Consider the following 17,536-nt stretch of genomic DNA (forward strand, 5'->3'; position numbering starts at 1 on the left):
AAGGGAGCAGAAGCATGAACACATCTGCCAGTCAGAAATATTTTGAGGAACCTTAGCACAGGGCTGAAATATAACCTTGCTTTTGTTTTATTTTCTTGAGCAGTAATCATTAAATAGGTACTAAGGCCTTTGGGAGATAAAATTGAGTTAGGATATAGACCCTGCTCTTCCAAGCATATTCTCCAATCAGTGATAAAGGCATGTATAAATACCCAGAGTACAGGTAGAAAGAGTTTAGTCATTACGGAGATTCAGAAGGCAGGGTGGGTGTTTTGAAGGTGGACATGTGAAGAGGATTTAAGCATGCAGGAACGTTCCAGGGGAAACTAAATGCATGCAAAGGCTCAGAGAGACCCAAAGATTAGAGGGAATCTGTGAAGAATGTTCAATGGGCACCTGAGATAGGGAAAGAACACTGGGCTGCTGCTTGGGCTGCCATTGCTGCAGTTAGGAGTGACTCCATGGAAGTAGACTGTGACTTCATCCCAGTAGAACTCCTAAGGATGGAGAACTGTGACTAGGTCTCATTGACATGGATTAAAAAGTATCCTCAGGGCTGGTGGAGTGGCTCAAGTGGTAGAGTGCCTGCCTTGCAAGCATGAGGGCCTGAGTTCAAATCCTAATACTGCCAAAAAAAAAACACGTATCCTCAAAGGAGACCCTTGCTAGAGATTCTCAACCCTGGCTGTATGATGGTTCCTCAGCATTACCAAGGCCTGCAAATTGTAATTTTCAGGATGGGAAATCTGTAATAAAAATACATGGTACTACTCCCCAATATTTCCTGTGTGTTTTTTGTTTTTTCCCTCCTACATTTTTCTAATGCAGCCAATCCTACACAGTTCTGAGTTCTGAAACCACTGAGGTAGTTGTTGATGGCTCTGGCAGAATCCGCTAAGCATCCTTTCTTGGCCTTTGCCCTCCTTTCCCTTACTCTTTCTCCTTTTGCATCTTCCTTTTGTTTGTATCGCTCCATTACATCCATTATATTTATCTCTCCTTTGTGTACTTTGTGTTTGCCTGTTGGGAGTCCTTCTCTAAATTGACACACTGACACATGGACTTTAAAGTAGGAATGAGTTCTCTTTTGGTATTTTCTGTATTAATGTTATAAACACATGTATTATGTAAACCTAAACGGTGCTTTCATGAGGTTCCTAATTTGTTTCCTTTAGGATCTGAATACATGTTATCCCCATACTTTATTGCAGCCTTAGAACTAAATACACCATTAAGAAGAACTGAAAACTAGCTTTTTCTTGGACCTAATCTGTTGTGCTACCTTCTGATTCAGGTTATTCTCTTCTCTCCTACATTTTCTCTCATTTCTGCAAAATTTTAATTTAGTGTGCATTAATTACACTAAGGGGTTTCCTTGTCATTCTTCTGCACAGGCATCTAACATACTTTAATCATATTCACCCCTCTATTACTCTTCCCCTTCTTTTCTAAAAACCTTAATGGGTTTCAGTATTGTGTTTTCATCCATATATATAACATACTTCGATCATATTCACCCCCACCCCCGTCATCCTCTCCTTTCACTCACCCCGTCTTATTTTCCCCCCAAACAGCTCCACCTTTCCATTCATGTCATTGTTCCTTTTTAAGTCTAGATTTCACTCACTTCTTCAATTTAATGTTGAAGCATTGAGTCTGATTGAACCCAGGGTCTTGAGCATGCTAGGCAAGTGCTCTATCTCTTGAACCATGCCCCAGCCTCCTTACAGAACTTTCTTCATTTTTCAATTTTAATTCTTTTGGTGGACTGGGGTTTGAACTCAAGTCTTCATGTTTACAGAGCAAGTGCTCTACCATTTGAGCTACAGCTCTAGTCCATTGTATTCTGGTTATTTTGGAGATGGGGTCTTGAACTACTTGCCTGGGCTGACCTTGCATTGGGATCTTCCCAATTTCAGCCTCCCAAGTAGCTAAGATTATAGGTGTGAAACCACCGGCACCTGACTTTTTACTGAGTGTTTCTTTTTTTGGCTGGCTTGAACTCAGGGCCTACACCTTGAGCCACTCCACCAGCCCTTTTTTGTGTTGGGTTTTTTTTTTCAAGATAGGGTCTTATGAATTATTTGCCCAGGTTGACTTCAAACTGCGATCCCCCTGATCTCTGCCTCCTGAGTAGCCAGGATTACAGGCGTGAGCCACTGGTGCCCAGTTTAACTGAGTTTTGTTTTTGTTTTTGTTTTTTTTTAACTGAGTTTTTAAGGCTTGTTCTTCATGCCAGACTTTGGGCTAGTCATGAGGGATGATTAACCAGGCATGGTCTGTGGTCAGGAATGGCTCAAAACCTAATGAGAGTACTGACCCATAAACAACTAGCTTGATGGAAGTTACATAAATTATATGGAAAGGCTGAATTAGCAGTGTGCATGTCTTTCCTCTATGTGCCAGGCCTGAAAAGAAAAGAGTCTTTAAACCTTAATAAGTCTACCTGCTATTCTCATACGAAGAAGAAATTCAGAAATCTGTGGAATCACTCTCCTTCTCTGCCCTCTTTCCTGTCCTTCAATCAATGGCACCACTAAATGACAGTTTAATAATTCCTAGAGCAAAATATATCCACCTTTGGGCTGGTGATGGCTAGGTCTTTTGAGACAAGGTCTTTCTATGTAGTCTAGGCTGGCACAAAACCCAACATCCTCTTGCTTCCACCTCCCAAGTTCTGGGATTACAGGCATGCATCATCTTGCCTGGCAAAGGTTGGATCTTTGGATATGCAGGCATCCTTTTGAAGTACCTCTTCCTTTTTTCCTCTTGTGTTTTAAAAAGTTCAATTTCTAAATTCTAATTGTGGAAAGGCAGGGAGCCCAGCCACAGATGTCAGAGTCTAGGGTTTTGGATTTATTTGAATTGGGAGATGAAAGTGAGAGAGCCAAAGGCATGCTGACAGCTGAACAACAGAATTGTATTGGCAGATCTAGGATGGATGGTTTGTAGTTAATTGAGGCTCCAGCTGTGCCCTGGGGGACTAGCAGTTAGAAATCAAGGTCAGACAGTGTCCATAGTCCAAAAGACACTTATTTATTCAACAGATATTTGAGTTTGGGAAGCACAGATACAATCAAAATCACCTCAGTAAAAGGGAAAATGCAACTGTTAATAATGTCGCTTGTGGAACAGGGGACCTGGCTTAGCTGAGGTTGGGTTCCCTAGTGAAGTAAATTCTGAAAATAAGCCGTGTCTTATTTTCTAAGACCTTGTTTTCTTTCTTTTTTTGTCTTGTTTTTGAGTCAGGGTCTCTCATTATGTATCCTAGACTGAACTCATGATCCTCCTGCCTCAGCCTCCTCAGTGCTGGGATTACAATCATGCTTAGACCTTATTCTAAATGAGTGTTTTTCATTATAGTTCAAATATAAACCTGTCTAGGGACAGGGGAATGGGTCAACTCTTTCTTTGGGTCATAGACTCTGGGAAAGAATTATTTGTTTTGTCTTAACCAGGATTATCATCTCTGAGCATGATCAGATACAAAAGGAAACTGGTATTGAAGGGTGACAATCCCTTGGGCATGGAGGGAAAGCAGACTGTGCTTATTTATTTATTTTTTGATGGGACTGGGTTTGAACTCATTTGGTAGTGGAGCATGCACTTAGAAAGCAGAGCTCTACCACTTGAACCACACCTCCAGTCCTGAGTCCTCTCTTGTGTGGAGTAGAGAGGCAAGGGTCCCTTTCCCTCTTGGCCTGAGCCAAGTCTGATACTGGACTAGAACACCAGCTCAGACTGCCTGGGGGTTTTATGGAGACAACCCTGGGAGAAGACTTCTAGGTTGAGAGCCTTGAGAGTTTCTCTAGGGGTCCAGAGTCACTGTCAGCCTGGGTAGGATCACTTGGGAAGAAGCACTGTGGGATATAATGGAGAGTGAAGGATTGGGGAGGTGGAATAGGAAATATTTCTGGTGTCAGTCAGTAGGCAGGTAAAACCATCAGAGGTTCACGTAGCTCATCTGATCTATGACCTCACAGTGCTGAGTTTCAGACACACCTACCAGCCCTAGTGAGTTGGTGTTACAAGAATTTATGGGCTTTTTAACTTTGTAGAGTGTTAATGGTGAGTCCCATTATGGTGTAATTACCAGAATTAGACATTTATTTTGGTGGTACTGGAATTTGAACTCAGGGCCTTGCTCTTGATAGGTTGGTACTCTACCACTTGAACCACACTGCCAGCCCCAGAATTAGATATTTTAAATGTACTGGATAGTGACAAAGTAAGGAAATTTAGAAAAATACCAGCTTTATATGGCAGCATGGTATCACTGATGGTCACTCGTTTTACTCAACATTTTTCAAGTATCTCCAAAGTGCTGGACACTGAGTCCCAGGGAAATCACTGTGAGGAGTGGGTAATGAGATGGGACCTTTGACTGCAGGAAGTTCCCAGGCTGGTGGGGAGACAGATTCATGGACATTCCATTCCAGAGGAAGATGAAGAAGGGGTCACCAGCTCTGCTTCTGGTCTTAACCTGAGCTGGGTCTGAAGGGGTGAGCAGGACGTAAGGCATTGCAGGTGTCTAAAACAATATGAGGAAAAGGACAAGGTAATGACTGACTTGGTCTGTCTGTTTCTCCAAACAGGTTTGCAGTGGTGTTGGGAAGTGATAAGAATAATAAAGACAGATGGGCCCAGGCTGTTGGTGCCACCTGAGGGGTTGGACCCTGTCCTGTGGATAGAAAAGCACTGGAGGTTTTGAAACATGAGAGAGATGTGATCAGATTGTATTTTATAAATAGAATTCTAGAATGGGCTGGAGAGGTAAGAGCTGAGTCAGGGAGTCCAGTTAAGAAGCAAGCACAGTTGCCCATAGTGAGAGGATGGCATTTGTGCAGTGCTGCTGCTGATGGTGAGGATAGCAATGGGAGGGCTGTGTTGAAAAGCAGAGCCAGGGCTGGGGATATATAGCTCAGAGGTAGAGCACTTTCTTGCCTGGCATACATGAGGTCCTGAGTTTGATCCTCAGCACCACAAAAGAAGGGGGATGGGGCAGAACCAACTGTCTAGGGGACAAATAACATGTATTACAGAAGGGTTCTGGGGATAGTGGGCCATGCCTGTAATCCCAGCACTTGGGAGGCAGAGGCAGGAGGATTTTTGAGTTCAAGGCCAGCCTGAACTACACAGCAAAACGGTATCTCAAAAAGGAAATATAATCTAGAAGGGAGAGAGCGGAAGAGTGTTTCTTGCTTGGGCAGTAGGGCCCAAAAGAAGGAACAGAATTGGGGTGAAGGTGATGGGAGCAAGGGGGAAGAGAAAAGATAATATTGGTTTATAGGAATCCTTTCTGTGGTACTGGGGACTGAACCCCAGGGCCTCAGGCAAATGCTCTACTGCTGAGCTACATCCCAAACCAATTGTTGTCTTTGGATGTGTTTGGTTTGAAATGTCTTCCTAGGAGCTCCATGGAGGAGTCCTGTAGAAGGCTGTCAAGGGTTTGGGAGTAGAAGGCACTGGTCTAGAAGACTTGAGCAGGTGTAGAGGAGAATACGCAGGGGAGGCAAACAGGCATGAGGTAGAAGCACCTCCAGGGAGAAGAATAGAAGAACAGCCACAGAGACTCATGCTCTGCCAGAGAGGAGGGAGAAGAACCAGAACAAGCATGGAGGAGCCCGTTGAGTTTCAGGGAGAAACAACTGAATGCCACACCAAGGCCAAATGGTGTTAGCATTAAAAAGTATCAATGTTTGGACCTGACATGTTGGAGGCTGCCCATATTTTGTTATTCAAGGTCCTGGTTGTGATTAATGCTATTCATGAAGCATTTCCAGAAGGCTCTGTAGCTCTCCATTCCTCTAGAGTCTGTATTTTATCATGGGCTCCAGAAAGACCATCAGAAATTCCTATTCTCGGCCTGCTCTACTTTGACCCCCCCCATCCCCACCCCAAGAAGAATCCCTTTTACTCAATTGCATTTTGGTGGGTTTTTTTTTTGTTGTTGTAGTTGTGCTGTCTGTTTTCATAGAGGGACACTCTAAGGAACAATTTTGCAAGATGGTTACATGGTAACAACTCTTGAGATATTCTGAGAATTTTGTTCACTAGATTGCTCATTGTCTCCTCAGTGACCACCCACAGGAAAATTTCTGTTAGAAAATCTGTATCCTGAACAAGCAAAATACTTTAATTTTATAGGAAATATAAACCTTGTAAGTGCTGATATTCCTTTTTGCCCTAATACAAGGAGCTCAAAGCCAAATTTGTAGTTGAACTTCAATAATTATTTAGTTATTGAAAGCATACATTTCTATGTCCAAACTTTCCTTTTGTTCTTAATTTTATTCTTTCACCCTGATCTTAATCTATTTTAAATGTTACTGTATTGTGTAACTGTTTTTGTAAGTCATCTTAAATCCTTTTTGGAACTGAGATTTGTATAAAGAAAGAAAGAAGAAGCCATTGATAAACTTCAGCCAAGTATACTTAGTAATAACCTATCTTCAGGCAGATTCTTTGGACTTTTTACATTATTTTTTATTGAAATTGTAGACAACCAGATATAATATGTGATCATTTGATAGTCAGCCAGCAACATCGGCATCTGTCTAATATTTAGCAAATGACATGCAGTTTGCGTGATGTTTAAGGGAATGACCTTTCCTGCACAGATCCTCTAACAGATGGAGGCTTCGCATGGAGGTCATCTCAGGTAAAGTGCTTCTCTAAGGGCCATATACTAACTATCTCCGCTAACAGATGTTGCAAAGGCATCCTGGTTCAGCAGTAGTCTGTGGGCTCTGTAAGACCGGCATGCTCTGTGACCTTGCCCAATTCTAAGACTTAACAAGATGAAGGTTGGTGGATGGATATTTTGCTCTGGGGCAGGATTTCATTGGCAGACATCATCACAACTTGGAATTTGGACTTTAAAGAGCAGAAGGAATCCTAGAGATCGTGTAGGATTATCATATGACAGGTAACTCCCCTGAAATCAAGACTGAACCCTGTATCTGGCATTGAGATGAATGGTTGGCTTTGTTTTTGAAGGCAAATGCCTTCTTGCTATCCAAGCTGGTTTTGATTATCATCTAGATGGATTTGGAATACCACGTGGATCCAGTGGTATAAAAGAGGTATCTGTAAAATTATATTGATTTTTCCTGTGTGTCTTGCACATCAGTTTATGGCAGCTTTAATAGGGGATTTTCAGAGATGTTTTCAACAGTAGCCCTGTCTTGAGATTAGTAACATTGATGCAGACCACAGAGGTGATTTTTCCAATTCATTTAGTGATGGAGTGATCTGTTGTTTGAAATGACAGCAATAATATCAGGTCCCCAGCTAAGTCAGAAAAGCCTACTTAAAGCACAATGTACCTTTAAGTGGATTAGTTTAGGCCCTAACCTCCTCACTGTCATGAATCAACCTGGGGCATAGGAGCGCTGTTCCCTTTGGTCTTGTGAGTAGGACCAACTCCTGTGCCTTTTCTCCCTTGCTGGTAAGGAGGATTGTAGCTAATCAAGGTTATTGGGTATTAACCATGTGCCAGGGGCTGTGTTTGGATGCCTCACTTGCACTATCTAATTTTTTTGTCTCCTCCAGGAGGTAGGCACTGGTATCTCCTTTCAGGCAGTTTGCCCAGTGGTAATGCAGTGAACGAAAAGAACCCAAACTGATTCCAAGTCCACTTGCCTCAGATCCTGTGCCTTTAACCATGCACTACACTGAGTCTCTCAGTGCTGCCAGGTCAGGGGTTAGAATTCTGGTGAAGTTAGACTGGGTAAGGAGGATTAACTCTCCTGGGGTAAAGGGTTTCCTCAGTCATTTCATCTCTCTTTTTCTGTCTCCCAGTCTCTGAAATGGCTTGCCTACTCCTTTCCACTGCTACCACCATTTTTCAGGGCTTCTCTCCTTCCTCATGGAGCCTCAAACAAGACATGGGTACTTGTCCCATTGTCCTTTTTAGACTGTCTAAGAAATTTTGTTTTTTTAAAAAAGAAACCCAGCATGGATGACAATAACAGGTCATTGATTAGCATCTAGGATCTGGAAAATCATCTATAGTCCAGGAGAACCATGTTTTTCCTGAGTGTCTAAGCATAGGGCCTGAGTAGAAGTTGTGAAGGGAGAATTGGGTTAGATAGGGCCTGTGAACCCAGAGTAACTCTGCCTTCTTCCTCGTTCCTTGTAGGGTAAAGGAGGGGCATCTGTTTTGTGTGTTCCCTGTGCAGTTAGGTGGACTGGTCCAGTCAGCAGCCCAGTGAGCAAAGGGATTTCAGTTCACATATGGTATTTAGTCTCTGCTGTATCTTGTGCTGCTGTGTTCAGGTGTACAGAAAGGACCACACATGGTCTCTGCTCTTGGAGCTTACCTCTATCTAGTAGAGGATGCAGAGACAGGAAATGGTCATTCCAATTTCAGTAGGGTTCAGTCAGAAGCAGACAGACACAGAGGAGGGCCCACTCAGCCCAACACTGAAGTGACAGTTGAGCTGAGTCTTAATAGACAAATGGTCTAGTGAGAAGCAGTGGGAAGGTTGTACCAGACTTGGGGAATGACATCAAGAAACCATAGATGTGTGAATGCAAGCATGGTGTGTTGGGGAACAAAGTGTTTGGTCATCTTGCCAAATCCTGAGCTTTAAAAGAGGTTTCTTAACACATAGTAGACTCTTAAAAGTCAGCTCAGTAAATGAAGTACAAAGTATAAGCGTATGAATTGAGTCTGAAGCCTTCTTGGTTGAAGGTGGTAATACACACTAGGAATTTATTGAATAGTTAGTTACTGCATGCCAGGCATGTACATGAGTGCTTTGATTCTGTTAACTTAGTTAATCCTCACCAGAGCCCTGTGCAGTAGATATTATTGAGGTTCAGAGAGATTAATTTGTGCAAGGTCATGGAGCTAGTAAATGATGGAGCTGAGATTCGAAACTGCTTCCAGGTTTTGACTTCTTAGCCACTCTCTTGTTTTGCTTTTCTGAAGTTGTAAGAGTGATAACATGGTTAAGTCTGTGTTTTCTGAAGTTGTAAGAGTGATAACATGGTCAAGTGGCATTTTAGCCACTGTTGGATTTGAGGGAGGGTGGATTTGAGGGAGAAAGAGGCTCAGGATACTCATGGCTGTGTATATGAGAGGCACTTAGCATAATAGCAGAGACACTGAAGATGTCTTCTGAAGCCAGCTCTTTGAAGGCCCTTACTGGGGCTGAGGATGTAGCCCAGTGGTAGAGTCTTGCCTCATATGCACAAGACTCTGGGTTCAATTGCCAGCATGGCAATACATGATTAAATTAGATAACTAAATAAATAATAAGGAAAAATAACAAATGAATAAATTAAAAAAATTTAAAAGGACCTTAAATCAACACACATCTATGGGTCTTCCAATGTTATTATCTCCTGTCTTGCCTTGAAAAGAGAATTCTAGATTTGGAGAGATGTTGTCTTAATGGTAGCATCTCTTCAGCATGCTTCAAGACAGAATAAAAGATCCTAAGATCAAAGTTTGACGCCAGCCTGGGCTACATAGTAGCACCATGAATAAATAAGTAAATTCAAAAATCCATGAATAAATAAGTAAATAAATAAGTGAATAAACAAATAAAAGGTCTTAAGAGAAGCAGGCCACCCATGCCACTAGGACCAGTCTGGCAATAAATAGGCATTGGGTTCAACTTGAACAGGAGAAACAGGAAAGATGTTTTCAAAAGGAGCCCAAACTCCTCATCTGTTTGAACTCTCAGGCCTCTTTTTTTCTTTTTTTAAGCAGTAGAATCTGTTTTGTTTTCACTGACCACTACTAAGTATAGTTTTGGTGTATATTGTATGCCAGCCCCGTGTATGCACTTAGGTCATCTTATTTGATACTTAGCACACTGTAGGTTGATGTTATTTGTTATTAGAGATGGGGAAACTCAGGAACAGAGTGGTTGAACTTGCCAAAAGTCACCTAGCTTGAAAGGAGTAGAACTGGTTTCAGAGATTCTAGAGCCTACTTCTATTCCAGCCTTCGCCTACTCTCTGACAAAACACCTAGGAAAACAATACTACAGAGGCACGCCTTGGGGACCGACCTGTCCTGAATCTGGAGGAGTTGCTCGCTCTAGTCAGTTCCTCCTACAGGTCAGTTTCTGTGGCTCTGTGTGTGGTGGTGATCTGGCTTCTAGACCACGCCTCAAGTTCTTCATGGCTTACGTAAAGAATGTGTACCTGCCACCCTTCCTTCCTAATGACACTCAGAAGGTTTTGTTTGGGCCAGCCAAAATTGGCATGTGTTCGCTATGTGTTTGGCTCTCGAGGTGGTATGTCTAGGAGCTTTGTTTTTAGTCACAATTATTTCACATTTTTTATTTCCATGCTGGTCAGCATGAGCCAGCTAGGAATGGTAGCAAATCTCCACTTAGTTTCTACTGTGATGGATTATTAGTTCTCTTTAAATGCTGTTTAATTTGTACATGTGCCCTGAGGCTTTTACATATTGAGCTCATTTGATTGTTGTTGGCAATCTATTTAGACTACAAAATGCTCTAGGAGTTGGAGTCACGAAGCATGGACCCTGTGGTTCCATTAAAAGAGACCAAATCCCCAAATTAAAATGTAGTGAGTTCTGCAACCCTTTCCCCTTAATTCTCTCATTAAAAAAATACACTTATTTTCCTTCCTAAGAATCACCTAAAGAAGCACCTTTTTAAATTTTCCTATAAAAGGGAAGCAGACGGTACTAGGTGACAATTTTTCAGTCTCTGGCTCTCATCTTTCTCTCTCACTCAGCCTGCTCTCTCCTTTCTTCTTAACCATACAGGCCTTGTGTTGCTCTTGCTTCCTTTCCTCTTCTTCCTTGTTCCTTCTAGCTTGAACTGGACCAGTTGAACAAGATGCATTTTCAGGAAGTCCCCTTTTCTTCTTAGGGAAGGAGTTATCTCTTTAGGATGCCCGTGAACTAATCATATTAAAGAGCAAAGTGGAAGAGTGAGTCTGTCGCAGTCAGTTCTAGTAATGTCTGTGGTCCAGGCCTTCCAGGGTTTTCCAGCATCACACAGCCTAGGTCACTGGCTCACTGATGAATTTTTCTCTTGCCTTTTTAAATTCAGAGCCATGGTAAGGAATGAATGGGTGTGCATGGGTATGTGTTTGTGACATACACTTAATACAGACTGGAAATGCATATTCTGTAGAAGGTAGTTGTAAATAAGTTTGAAGATTCAGATTTGAAACTGAGAATAACCAGAGGCCTCTGCCTGTGAACTTTTGGTTATCTACAGAAGTGAGAAAAGAAATAATTCTACACCAGGGAAATGCATAATTTAGAAGCTGTCTGCATGTATAAGAAAACAGATTCTGTATCTGCTCTGTAAACTCAGAGAGGCAGCCAGGCTCATTGTTTCCCTTTCTTCCCTTGGTGTTTGTGTAAGACCAGATGGGTTCAGTGCTGCTTATGATCCCCATTGGGCAGTCAAAGCCATGTACTTCAGAAATATTTGGTCTGAGGGGAGGAGTGGGGAGGCTAATGCTCCCTTTCCCTTGCCCAGATTCCCTTTTCCTTACCCTACCTCACCAACCCTTCCCTTCCTGGAAATTCTGTCCTTCCTAATAGTGGAACAGGAATACTGGAAAGGTTGAAGGTGTTTTAGGAAACCCCAAGGTGGGGGTACCTGACTCCTACCACATATAACCCTTTGGCACTCAACAACATTGGTTTATTGTAGGCTGATTTGTTTATTCGCCTCACCCACTACTTAGAGTATTTTCAGGGTGTGAGAATACTCAATCCACTGGAAGATCTGGAGCCAAGGGTTCATGTGTCTTCCTTCCCTGTATCCTGTTATGGCCAGGCCTGTCTCTGAGGCAAAGCTGAGGGAGTTATTTCCCACCTCCAAATCCTCTCAGTATTTTTTAATACTGTTTGGTGTAACCTGATTTCACATCTTTAAGAACAGTGGTGGAATGCCTATAATCTCAGCTACTCGAAGGCAGAGGTAGGAGAATTGCCAGTTGAGGTCAATCTGGGCAAAGGTAGTAAGACCGTCTCAAAAACAAAATAAAAAAACCAGAGTGCTGGGGACATAGCCCAGGTGGTAGAACACTTGCTTAGCCTACACAAGGCTCTGGGTTCAATTATCAATATCATAAACAAACCAGAAGGTGGTGGGAGACCTAGCAGGAAAGACTTCGTGGACTGGCACCTGTAGGTTTGAATCCCTTCAGCAGTCAGACATCACACATATATGTGAGATCCAAATTGGATATGGAGCTGACTTGACTTGGCTGCAGAAGGGCTGTGTTCTCACTGTTGGATAAGAGGTAGTGACCACTTGTCACTAGGCTAGTGCTAGCCAGTGGTGTTGGCCATTTGGGAAGACATACAGAGTCTCAGGAGGATGATGGCTTCCATGATTGCTGTGGTGGGAAGGATGCCAGGAAGGAAGGCAGCTTCCCTTCAGAAGATTTGGTTCCAGTGAGGTTTAGTGGGAAAAGAAGACTGTGATTTGTGGATTGTCTTTTAAATGTCCAGATGGATCCCAGACATAATCCAGCAAGTAAGATCTGATTTTGTTTGTCTTCCTCCCCTGTCTCTCTAAATAATTTTATCTTCAAAGCATGATCCAAGGTGTTAATTAACCCTCACTGTCTTCTGGGAGGGAGGCAAGTGTGAACACTACCGTCATTAACGAAGTCCAGGGAGTAGACAGGTGCTAGAGCTTTAGGTAGGTGAGCCACAGAGAAGCAGCAAGTCTAACACCCTGGGGATCTGGACTCGGATCTTTACTTGGATTCACCTGTTCACTTGCTTTCCCTGAGAGCCACCCCACTTTCTCAGTGTCCTTGGTTCCCAATTGAATAAAAGAACTAAGGCTGTGGTAGGAGGGTAGTTTGGAATTCTAGGAGGAGTAATGGGAAACCTGAGGGTTGGAGACATTCTGGTAAAATTCAGTCATTGTGATTTTCAGATGCAGGAGTCTGATTGTGCCATTGATCGAATTCATTCACTTTTTTTTTTTTTTAATGTACTAGGTACCTTCGTCTGAGCAAGGTATTGCAAAGGGAATCACTTCTCCCAATGGAGAATGGTAGTCCTTAGAGTCCTTAGGGGATCTGCTCATTGGGAAGCAGGTCGTTTGTATCTCATGCCCAATCCCTAAGTGGAGGCTGGTGTGGGGTTTGCTGTCTCTGCAGGTGGTGACTTCAAGTGTTGGAGCACTCTCCACATCTGGAAATGGATGGGAAATCCACACAGGACTGTTGGATGTAGTGGACCAGTAGAGGCTGAATTCCTCTAACCACTCACCTTGGTTGGCTCAGGAAAGGGGGATCCTAAGACGTCCTCTCCTTGGGGGGTATAGGTAGCCCACCTTCAATCCTAACCTTTACTTGAGGATGGTGATGATGCCAGTTTTTTGGGCAGCTGGGTAACTCCTGAATGTACTGGATTGATACTAATTCTCCAACTGTACCAAAGCAGCAAAACTGGAATGATTTCTTTCTCTTTCTTTGGGTAGTTTGGGCATGTTTCCAGGAACAGAGGAGATCGTTTTATCCTGCAAGTGTTGCCCTCTCTGGGTGGCCCTGAACTCTGCTTGCTTTATAAGAAGTCTTTTTCCATCAGCTGATGATATTTCTCTTGTCTTGGCACTTCAGGCTGCTGAGAACCAGCCCTAGACCTCTGCTTGAGGGTACTTCCTCTGAAGACATCACCAGTGTGTGGAGCCTGCCCCACACCCACTCCCTGCTAAACCACGGCCTTTACCTGTGTCTTTCGGTGTTTCCCGTGCGACCCAACCTGTGGGAGTGCCTCGTGGGCTGCCCCGGAGTTCACCCCACACTCAACGGCACCAATGGTGAAGATGACAAGATCTAAGACTTTCCAGGCATATTTGCCCTCCTGTCACCGGACCTACAGCTGCATTCACTGCAGAGCTCACTTGGCCAATCATGATGAACTCATTTCCAAGGTACATGTTTCCTGCAGGCCTTTCTTGCCTGCGACTGGGGAGGGCACATACTGCTCCTAAGGTTGCAGAGGCTTACAAGCTCTCAAAGAGGCTGGAATGTTTGTACTCTGTCTTTTGTATGAGGCTGGGTGACCCACGTGACTGTCTCATCAACTGAGAAATAACTCCAAGTTGCAGGGGCAAGGTAGTGGTTTGTTATTTTGGAATTTAGATGTCATCTTTGATGGAAACTTTGGGGGCTGGCAGCTTACAGGCCAGAGAAAGGAGGGACTCAAGAATGACTAGAGTCTAAGTTGGTTGGCTTGGTTTAGGTTGGTTGAGGAAGAGTGCTTTTTGCTTGGAAAGTGAATTCTAAAAGAGGTGAGGAGAAGAGGGTCTTGTAGAGGGTTTTGTTTTATTTTGCAGTGCTGGGGATCAAACCCAGAACTTGTATGGGATTTATTAGGTATGATGAGAGAGTCCTAGGCCAGCCCCAGGGACAGTTATGAGGCTGTGGCATTACTAAAATGAGTGGCCTGTTGAAGACCTGATCCATTGGCATTAGGGATCAATATGAGGTAATATGGAGTGACATTTGCTCATAATTGAAGAAAAAAATGGAACCCTATTTTCCCTGAGGGACCTTGGCAACTGCTTCTAAAGTTGGGGCTGGGGGTTATTAATAAATAAACCCTGACATCCCAGTTGTGCAATCCAGGAACTGGGTCCTTCAGGCAGCATTCTCGGGAGGCTACTTCTTCCTGGCCCTAGATTGCCAGGAGAGGAGAAACAGGTTTTACTAGGCTGAATGACAAAGAAGAGATCATGGGAAACTTTTCCCTTAAAGAGCATTTTTCCGGGCTGGTGGAGCGGCTCAAGTGGTAGAGCGCTTGTCTAGCAAGTGTGAGGCCCTGAGTTCAAACCCCAGTACCACAAAAAAAAAAAGAGCATTTTTCCCCACATCTTGACTTCATGGCAGACCCAAACTCAGTTTAAAAAAATTACAGTAATTTTTGCTTCTGGAAAAGGCAACCTTGCTTTCTTTGCCTCTGGTTTGATAACCTCAGTTAGAGAGGAATCAACAGTTATAGAGCACTGCAGTCTAACTGACTGGTTTGACATAGGAAGTGAGGAAGGCTGCTCGAACAGCCAAGTTTGTGGTGGTAGAGATTCTCAGATCAGGCCTGAGGACAGAATCCCTCCAAGATGGATAATAACCACGAGCTTGATTCCTGGAATCCTCAAAGTCTTGGCTGGACTTTTATTCTGCCCCACTTTCTTTTCTCTGCATTTCTGAAAATGATTCTCCTTTTTGTTATTTATATTTCAGCTAGCCTTTAGCTTTTTAGCTTTTCTCTCTCTCTCTCTCTCTCTCTCTCTCTCTCTCTCTCTCTCTCTCTCTCTCGTGGGCATTATGGGGCCTTGCACTTGCTAGGCAAGCCCTCTACCACTTGAGCCATGCTCTTGGCCCTTTAACCTCCTTCTATATCAGCTAATTCATCTTGACTCGGATTCCTTTTGAATTTTGGGGTAGCCCCTTGTCTAGAAGTTTGGATGTGGGAGGCTGTATTAGCGAGAGAAGAGAGCAGCCAGTTCTCTGGGCATTGGAACTGGGCCTACCAGACTTGGAGGGGAGTTGTAAATTGTCTTTTTTTTAAACGAAATTTACAAAGAAAGTGTCTGTATCTAGTGGGGAAGCCAAGGCATTTTAGCACAGGAAGAACTAATAAAATGAATTTTAACATCCTCTGTGCACTCAAAACTGCCACTTGACACTTTATAAAATGCTATCCCACTTAACCCTCACAGAAGTCTTTAGGTAGGTGGTTAGCCATACTTTATAGCAGTGGAGGAGCTGAGACTCATAAAAGTTGTCCAGGATCTCAAATTGGAGGTTCAGAGAAGAGAAAATTATTACTTTGTGCAGGTGTTCAGGAAGGATTTCTAGAAGTGTTTTTTTTTTTTTTTCTCTTTCTTTTGAAGCTGGGCCTTGTAATATGGATGGGAGTTGAATATGTAGAACTGGTAATAGCCTTCAAAGTTTATGTCAGATCTATTTAGCCTGGTGTGCAGTCCCTTGATAATCTGGCACAGCCTATCATCTGAGTTAGGACTCCTGCCAGTGTCCTCACTTGTTTCAGCCACTAAGAACTAAACATTTCCTGAATATGCAGGTAGGGATATTTCAGGCCTCTGATAAGAGCATCCCTCTTTCCCCTCCTCTCAAAGCTCTTTTGCATCCTCAGGCCATGTTCTATCAGCTTTAGTGTCTAGATTAGAACCTGATTCTTGGCAAGAACTCAGTGAATAATCAAATGGATGGATGGAGCATTAGCTTTGGAGAAGACAAGCAATGAGCAAAAAAAGACATTGTTGGCCTCATGTCTTCCTTCCTGCCCCTTTTTGGGGCAGAAAGGCTCATTCACAAATCCAGGCCAAAGTCAGCACAGACTTTGATTTCATTGGCTACAGCCGGTGCACAGATGGGGTACATTAGAGCTGGATGATTTAAAGAGTTGGGTGAAATGCCTGACTGTGGGGAAAGAGTGAGGGAATTGTGGCTGGCATTGTACAAAGATTCCTTTATTTCACTCCACAGCCACCCCCAGTATTAAATAATCTATACATTCTTATGCAGGTCTACTTAATGCAAAGACCATTGTCCCAGCCCCCTCCTTGGAAAATGGGCCTTTCTTTTCCTTTTTTTTTTTTTTTCTCCTGTCTTCCATTTAAGAAAGTTCAAGTTGAGAATGTCCCTCCTGTTCCCCCCTCTTGACTTAATCTCCTGTGTGGTTTCAGAATCTGCCCAGTGGGAGTTAAGAGCTGGGCAGCAGATAGCTGGAGCTGGTGCAGTAGTGCAATTAAATGATACTTTGTACTTGTAATAGGGCCTTTAGTCTCAAAGCTTGACATTTGTTTGGCAAAAAAAAAAAAAGTTAAAAAAAAAACCAGTGAGTCTTCTTCATTATGGAGAAGGGGACACAAAGGTCTTAGGGAACTGATGCTCTGAGGGTGAAGAATGGAAACAGTACGGGAACTTCAGACTCACTTCCTGTCAGTGTGGCTAAGCCTACATGGAAATGTGGAGTTGTAATTGTAAACAGTTAGGCTCTATGTTGACATGATGCTGGAAAGCATCCTGCACTAGGCTTTCTGGCTTCCCAGCGACTCTACAGGCCTAGAGGCTTAGTTGCCTACAGTTAGTTGACCAATCCAAGTCTCAGTTTGTCACTCATGAAATGGGTAACATAATATTCTCTGTGTTTAATGTTCTCTTAGTTCATTAAGGATGCTAAAACAAAGACCATAAACTAGGTGGTTTACAATCAACAAAGTTTCTTTCTAACAGTTTGGAGGTTGGGAAGTCCAAGATCAATGTATTGATAGTGTCTGGTGATTGCTCACTTTCTGGTTCACAGATGGTCTCTCTCTCTCTCTCTCCCTCTCTCTTTTGTGGGACTGGGGTTTGAACTCAGGACTTCATGCTTTCATGCTTGCAAAGCAGGCACTCTACCACTTGAGCCATACCTCCAGTCCATTTTGCTCTGATTATTTTAGAGATGGGGTTTTGTGAACTATTTGCCTGGGCTGTCCTTCAACCATGAGCCTCAGCTCCCCACGTAGTTAGGCTTATAGGTGTGAACCACCAGTGC

At 43.2% G+C, this 17,536-nt stretch overlaps 1 protein-coding gene across 2 annotated transcripts in view; it reads left to right on the top strand.

The window, feature by feature from the left end:
- Ypel2 (yippee like 2) overlaps positions 1 to 17,536 on the top strand; it is a 59,476-nt gene that overhangs the window by 6,745 nt on the left and 35,195 nt on the right. For both annotated transcript variants that reach the window (XM_020179389.2, XM_074046214.1), the window contains exon 2: positions 13,591 to 13,904. In XM_020179389.2, the coding sequence (XP_020034978.1) occupies positions 13,788 to 13,904 (117 nt within the window). In that variant the 5' untranslated portion in view covers positions 13,591 to 13,787. The remainder of the gene's footprint in view (positions 1 to 13,590; positions 13,905 to 17,536) is intronic.

This window comes from Castor canadensis, chromosome 11, assembly GCF_047511655.1.
Source record: "Castor canadensis chromosome 11, mCasCan1.hap1v2, whole genome shotgun sequence".
In the NCBI taxonomy this organism is placed as follows: Eukaryota; Metazoa; Chordata; class Mammalia; order Rodentia; family Castoridae; genus Castor; species Castor canadensis.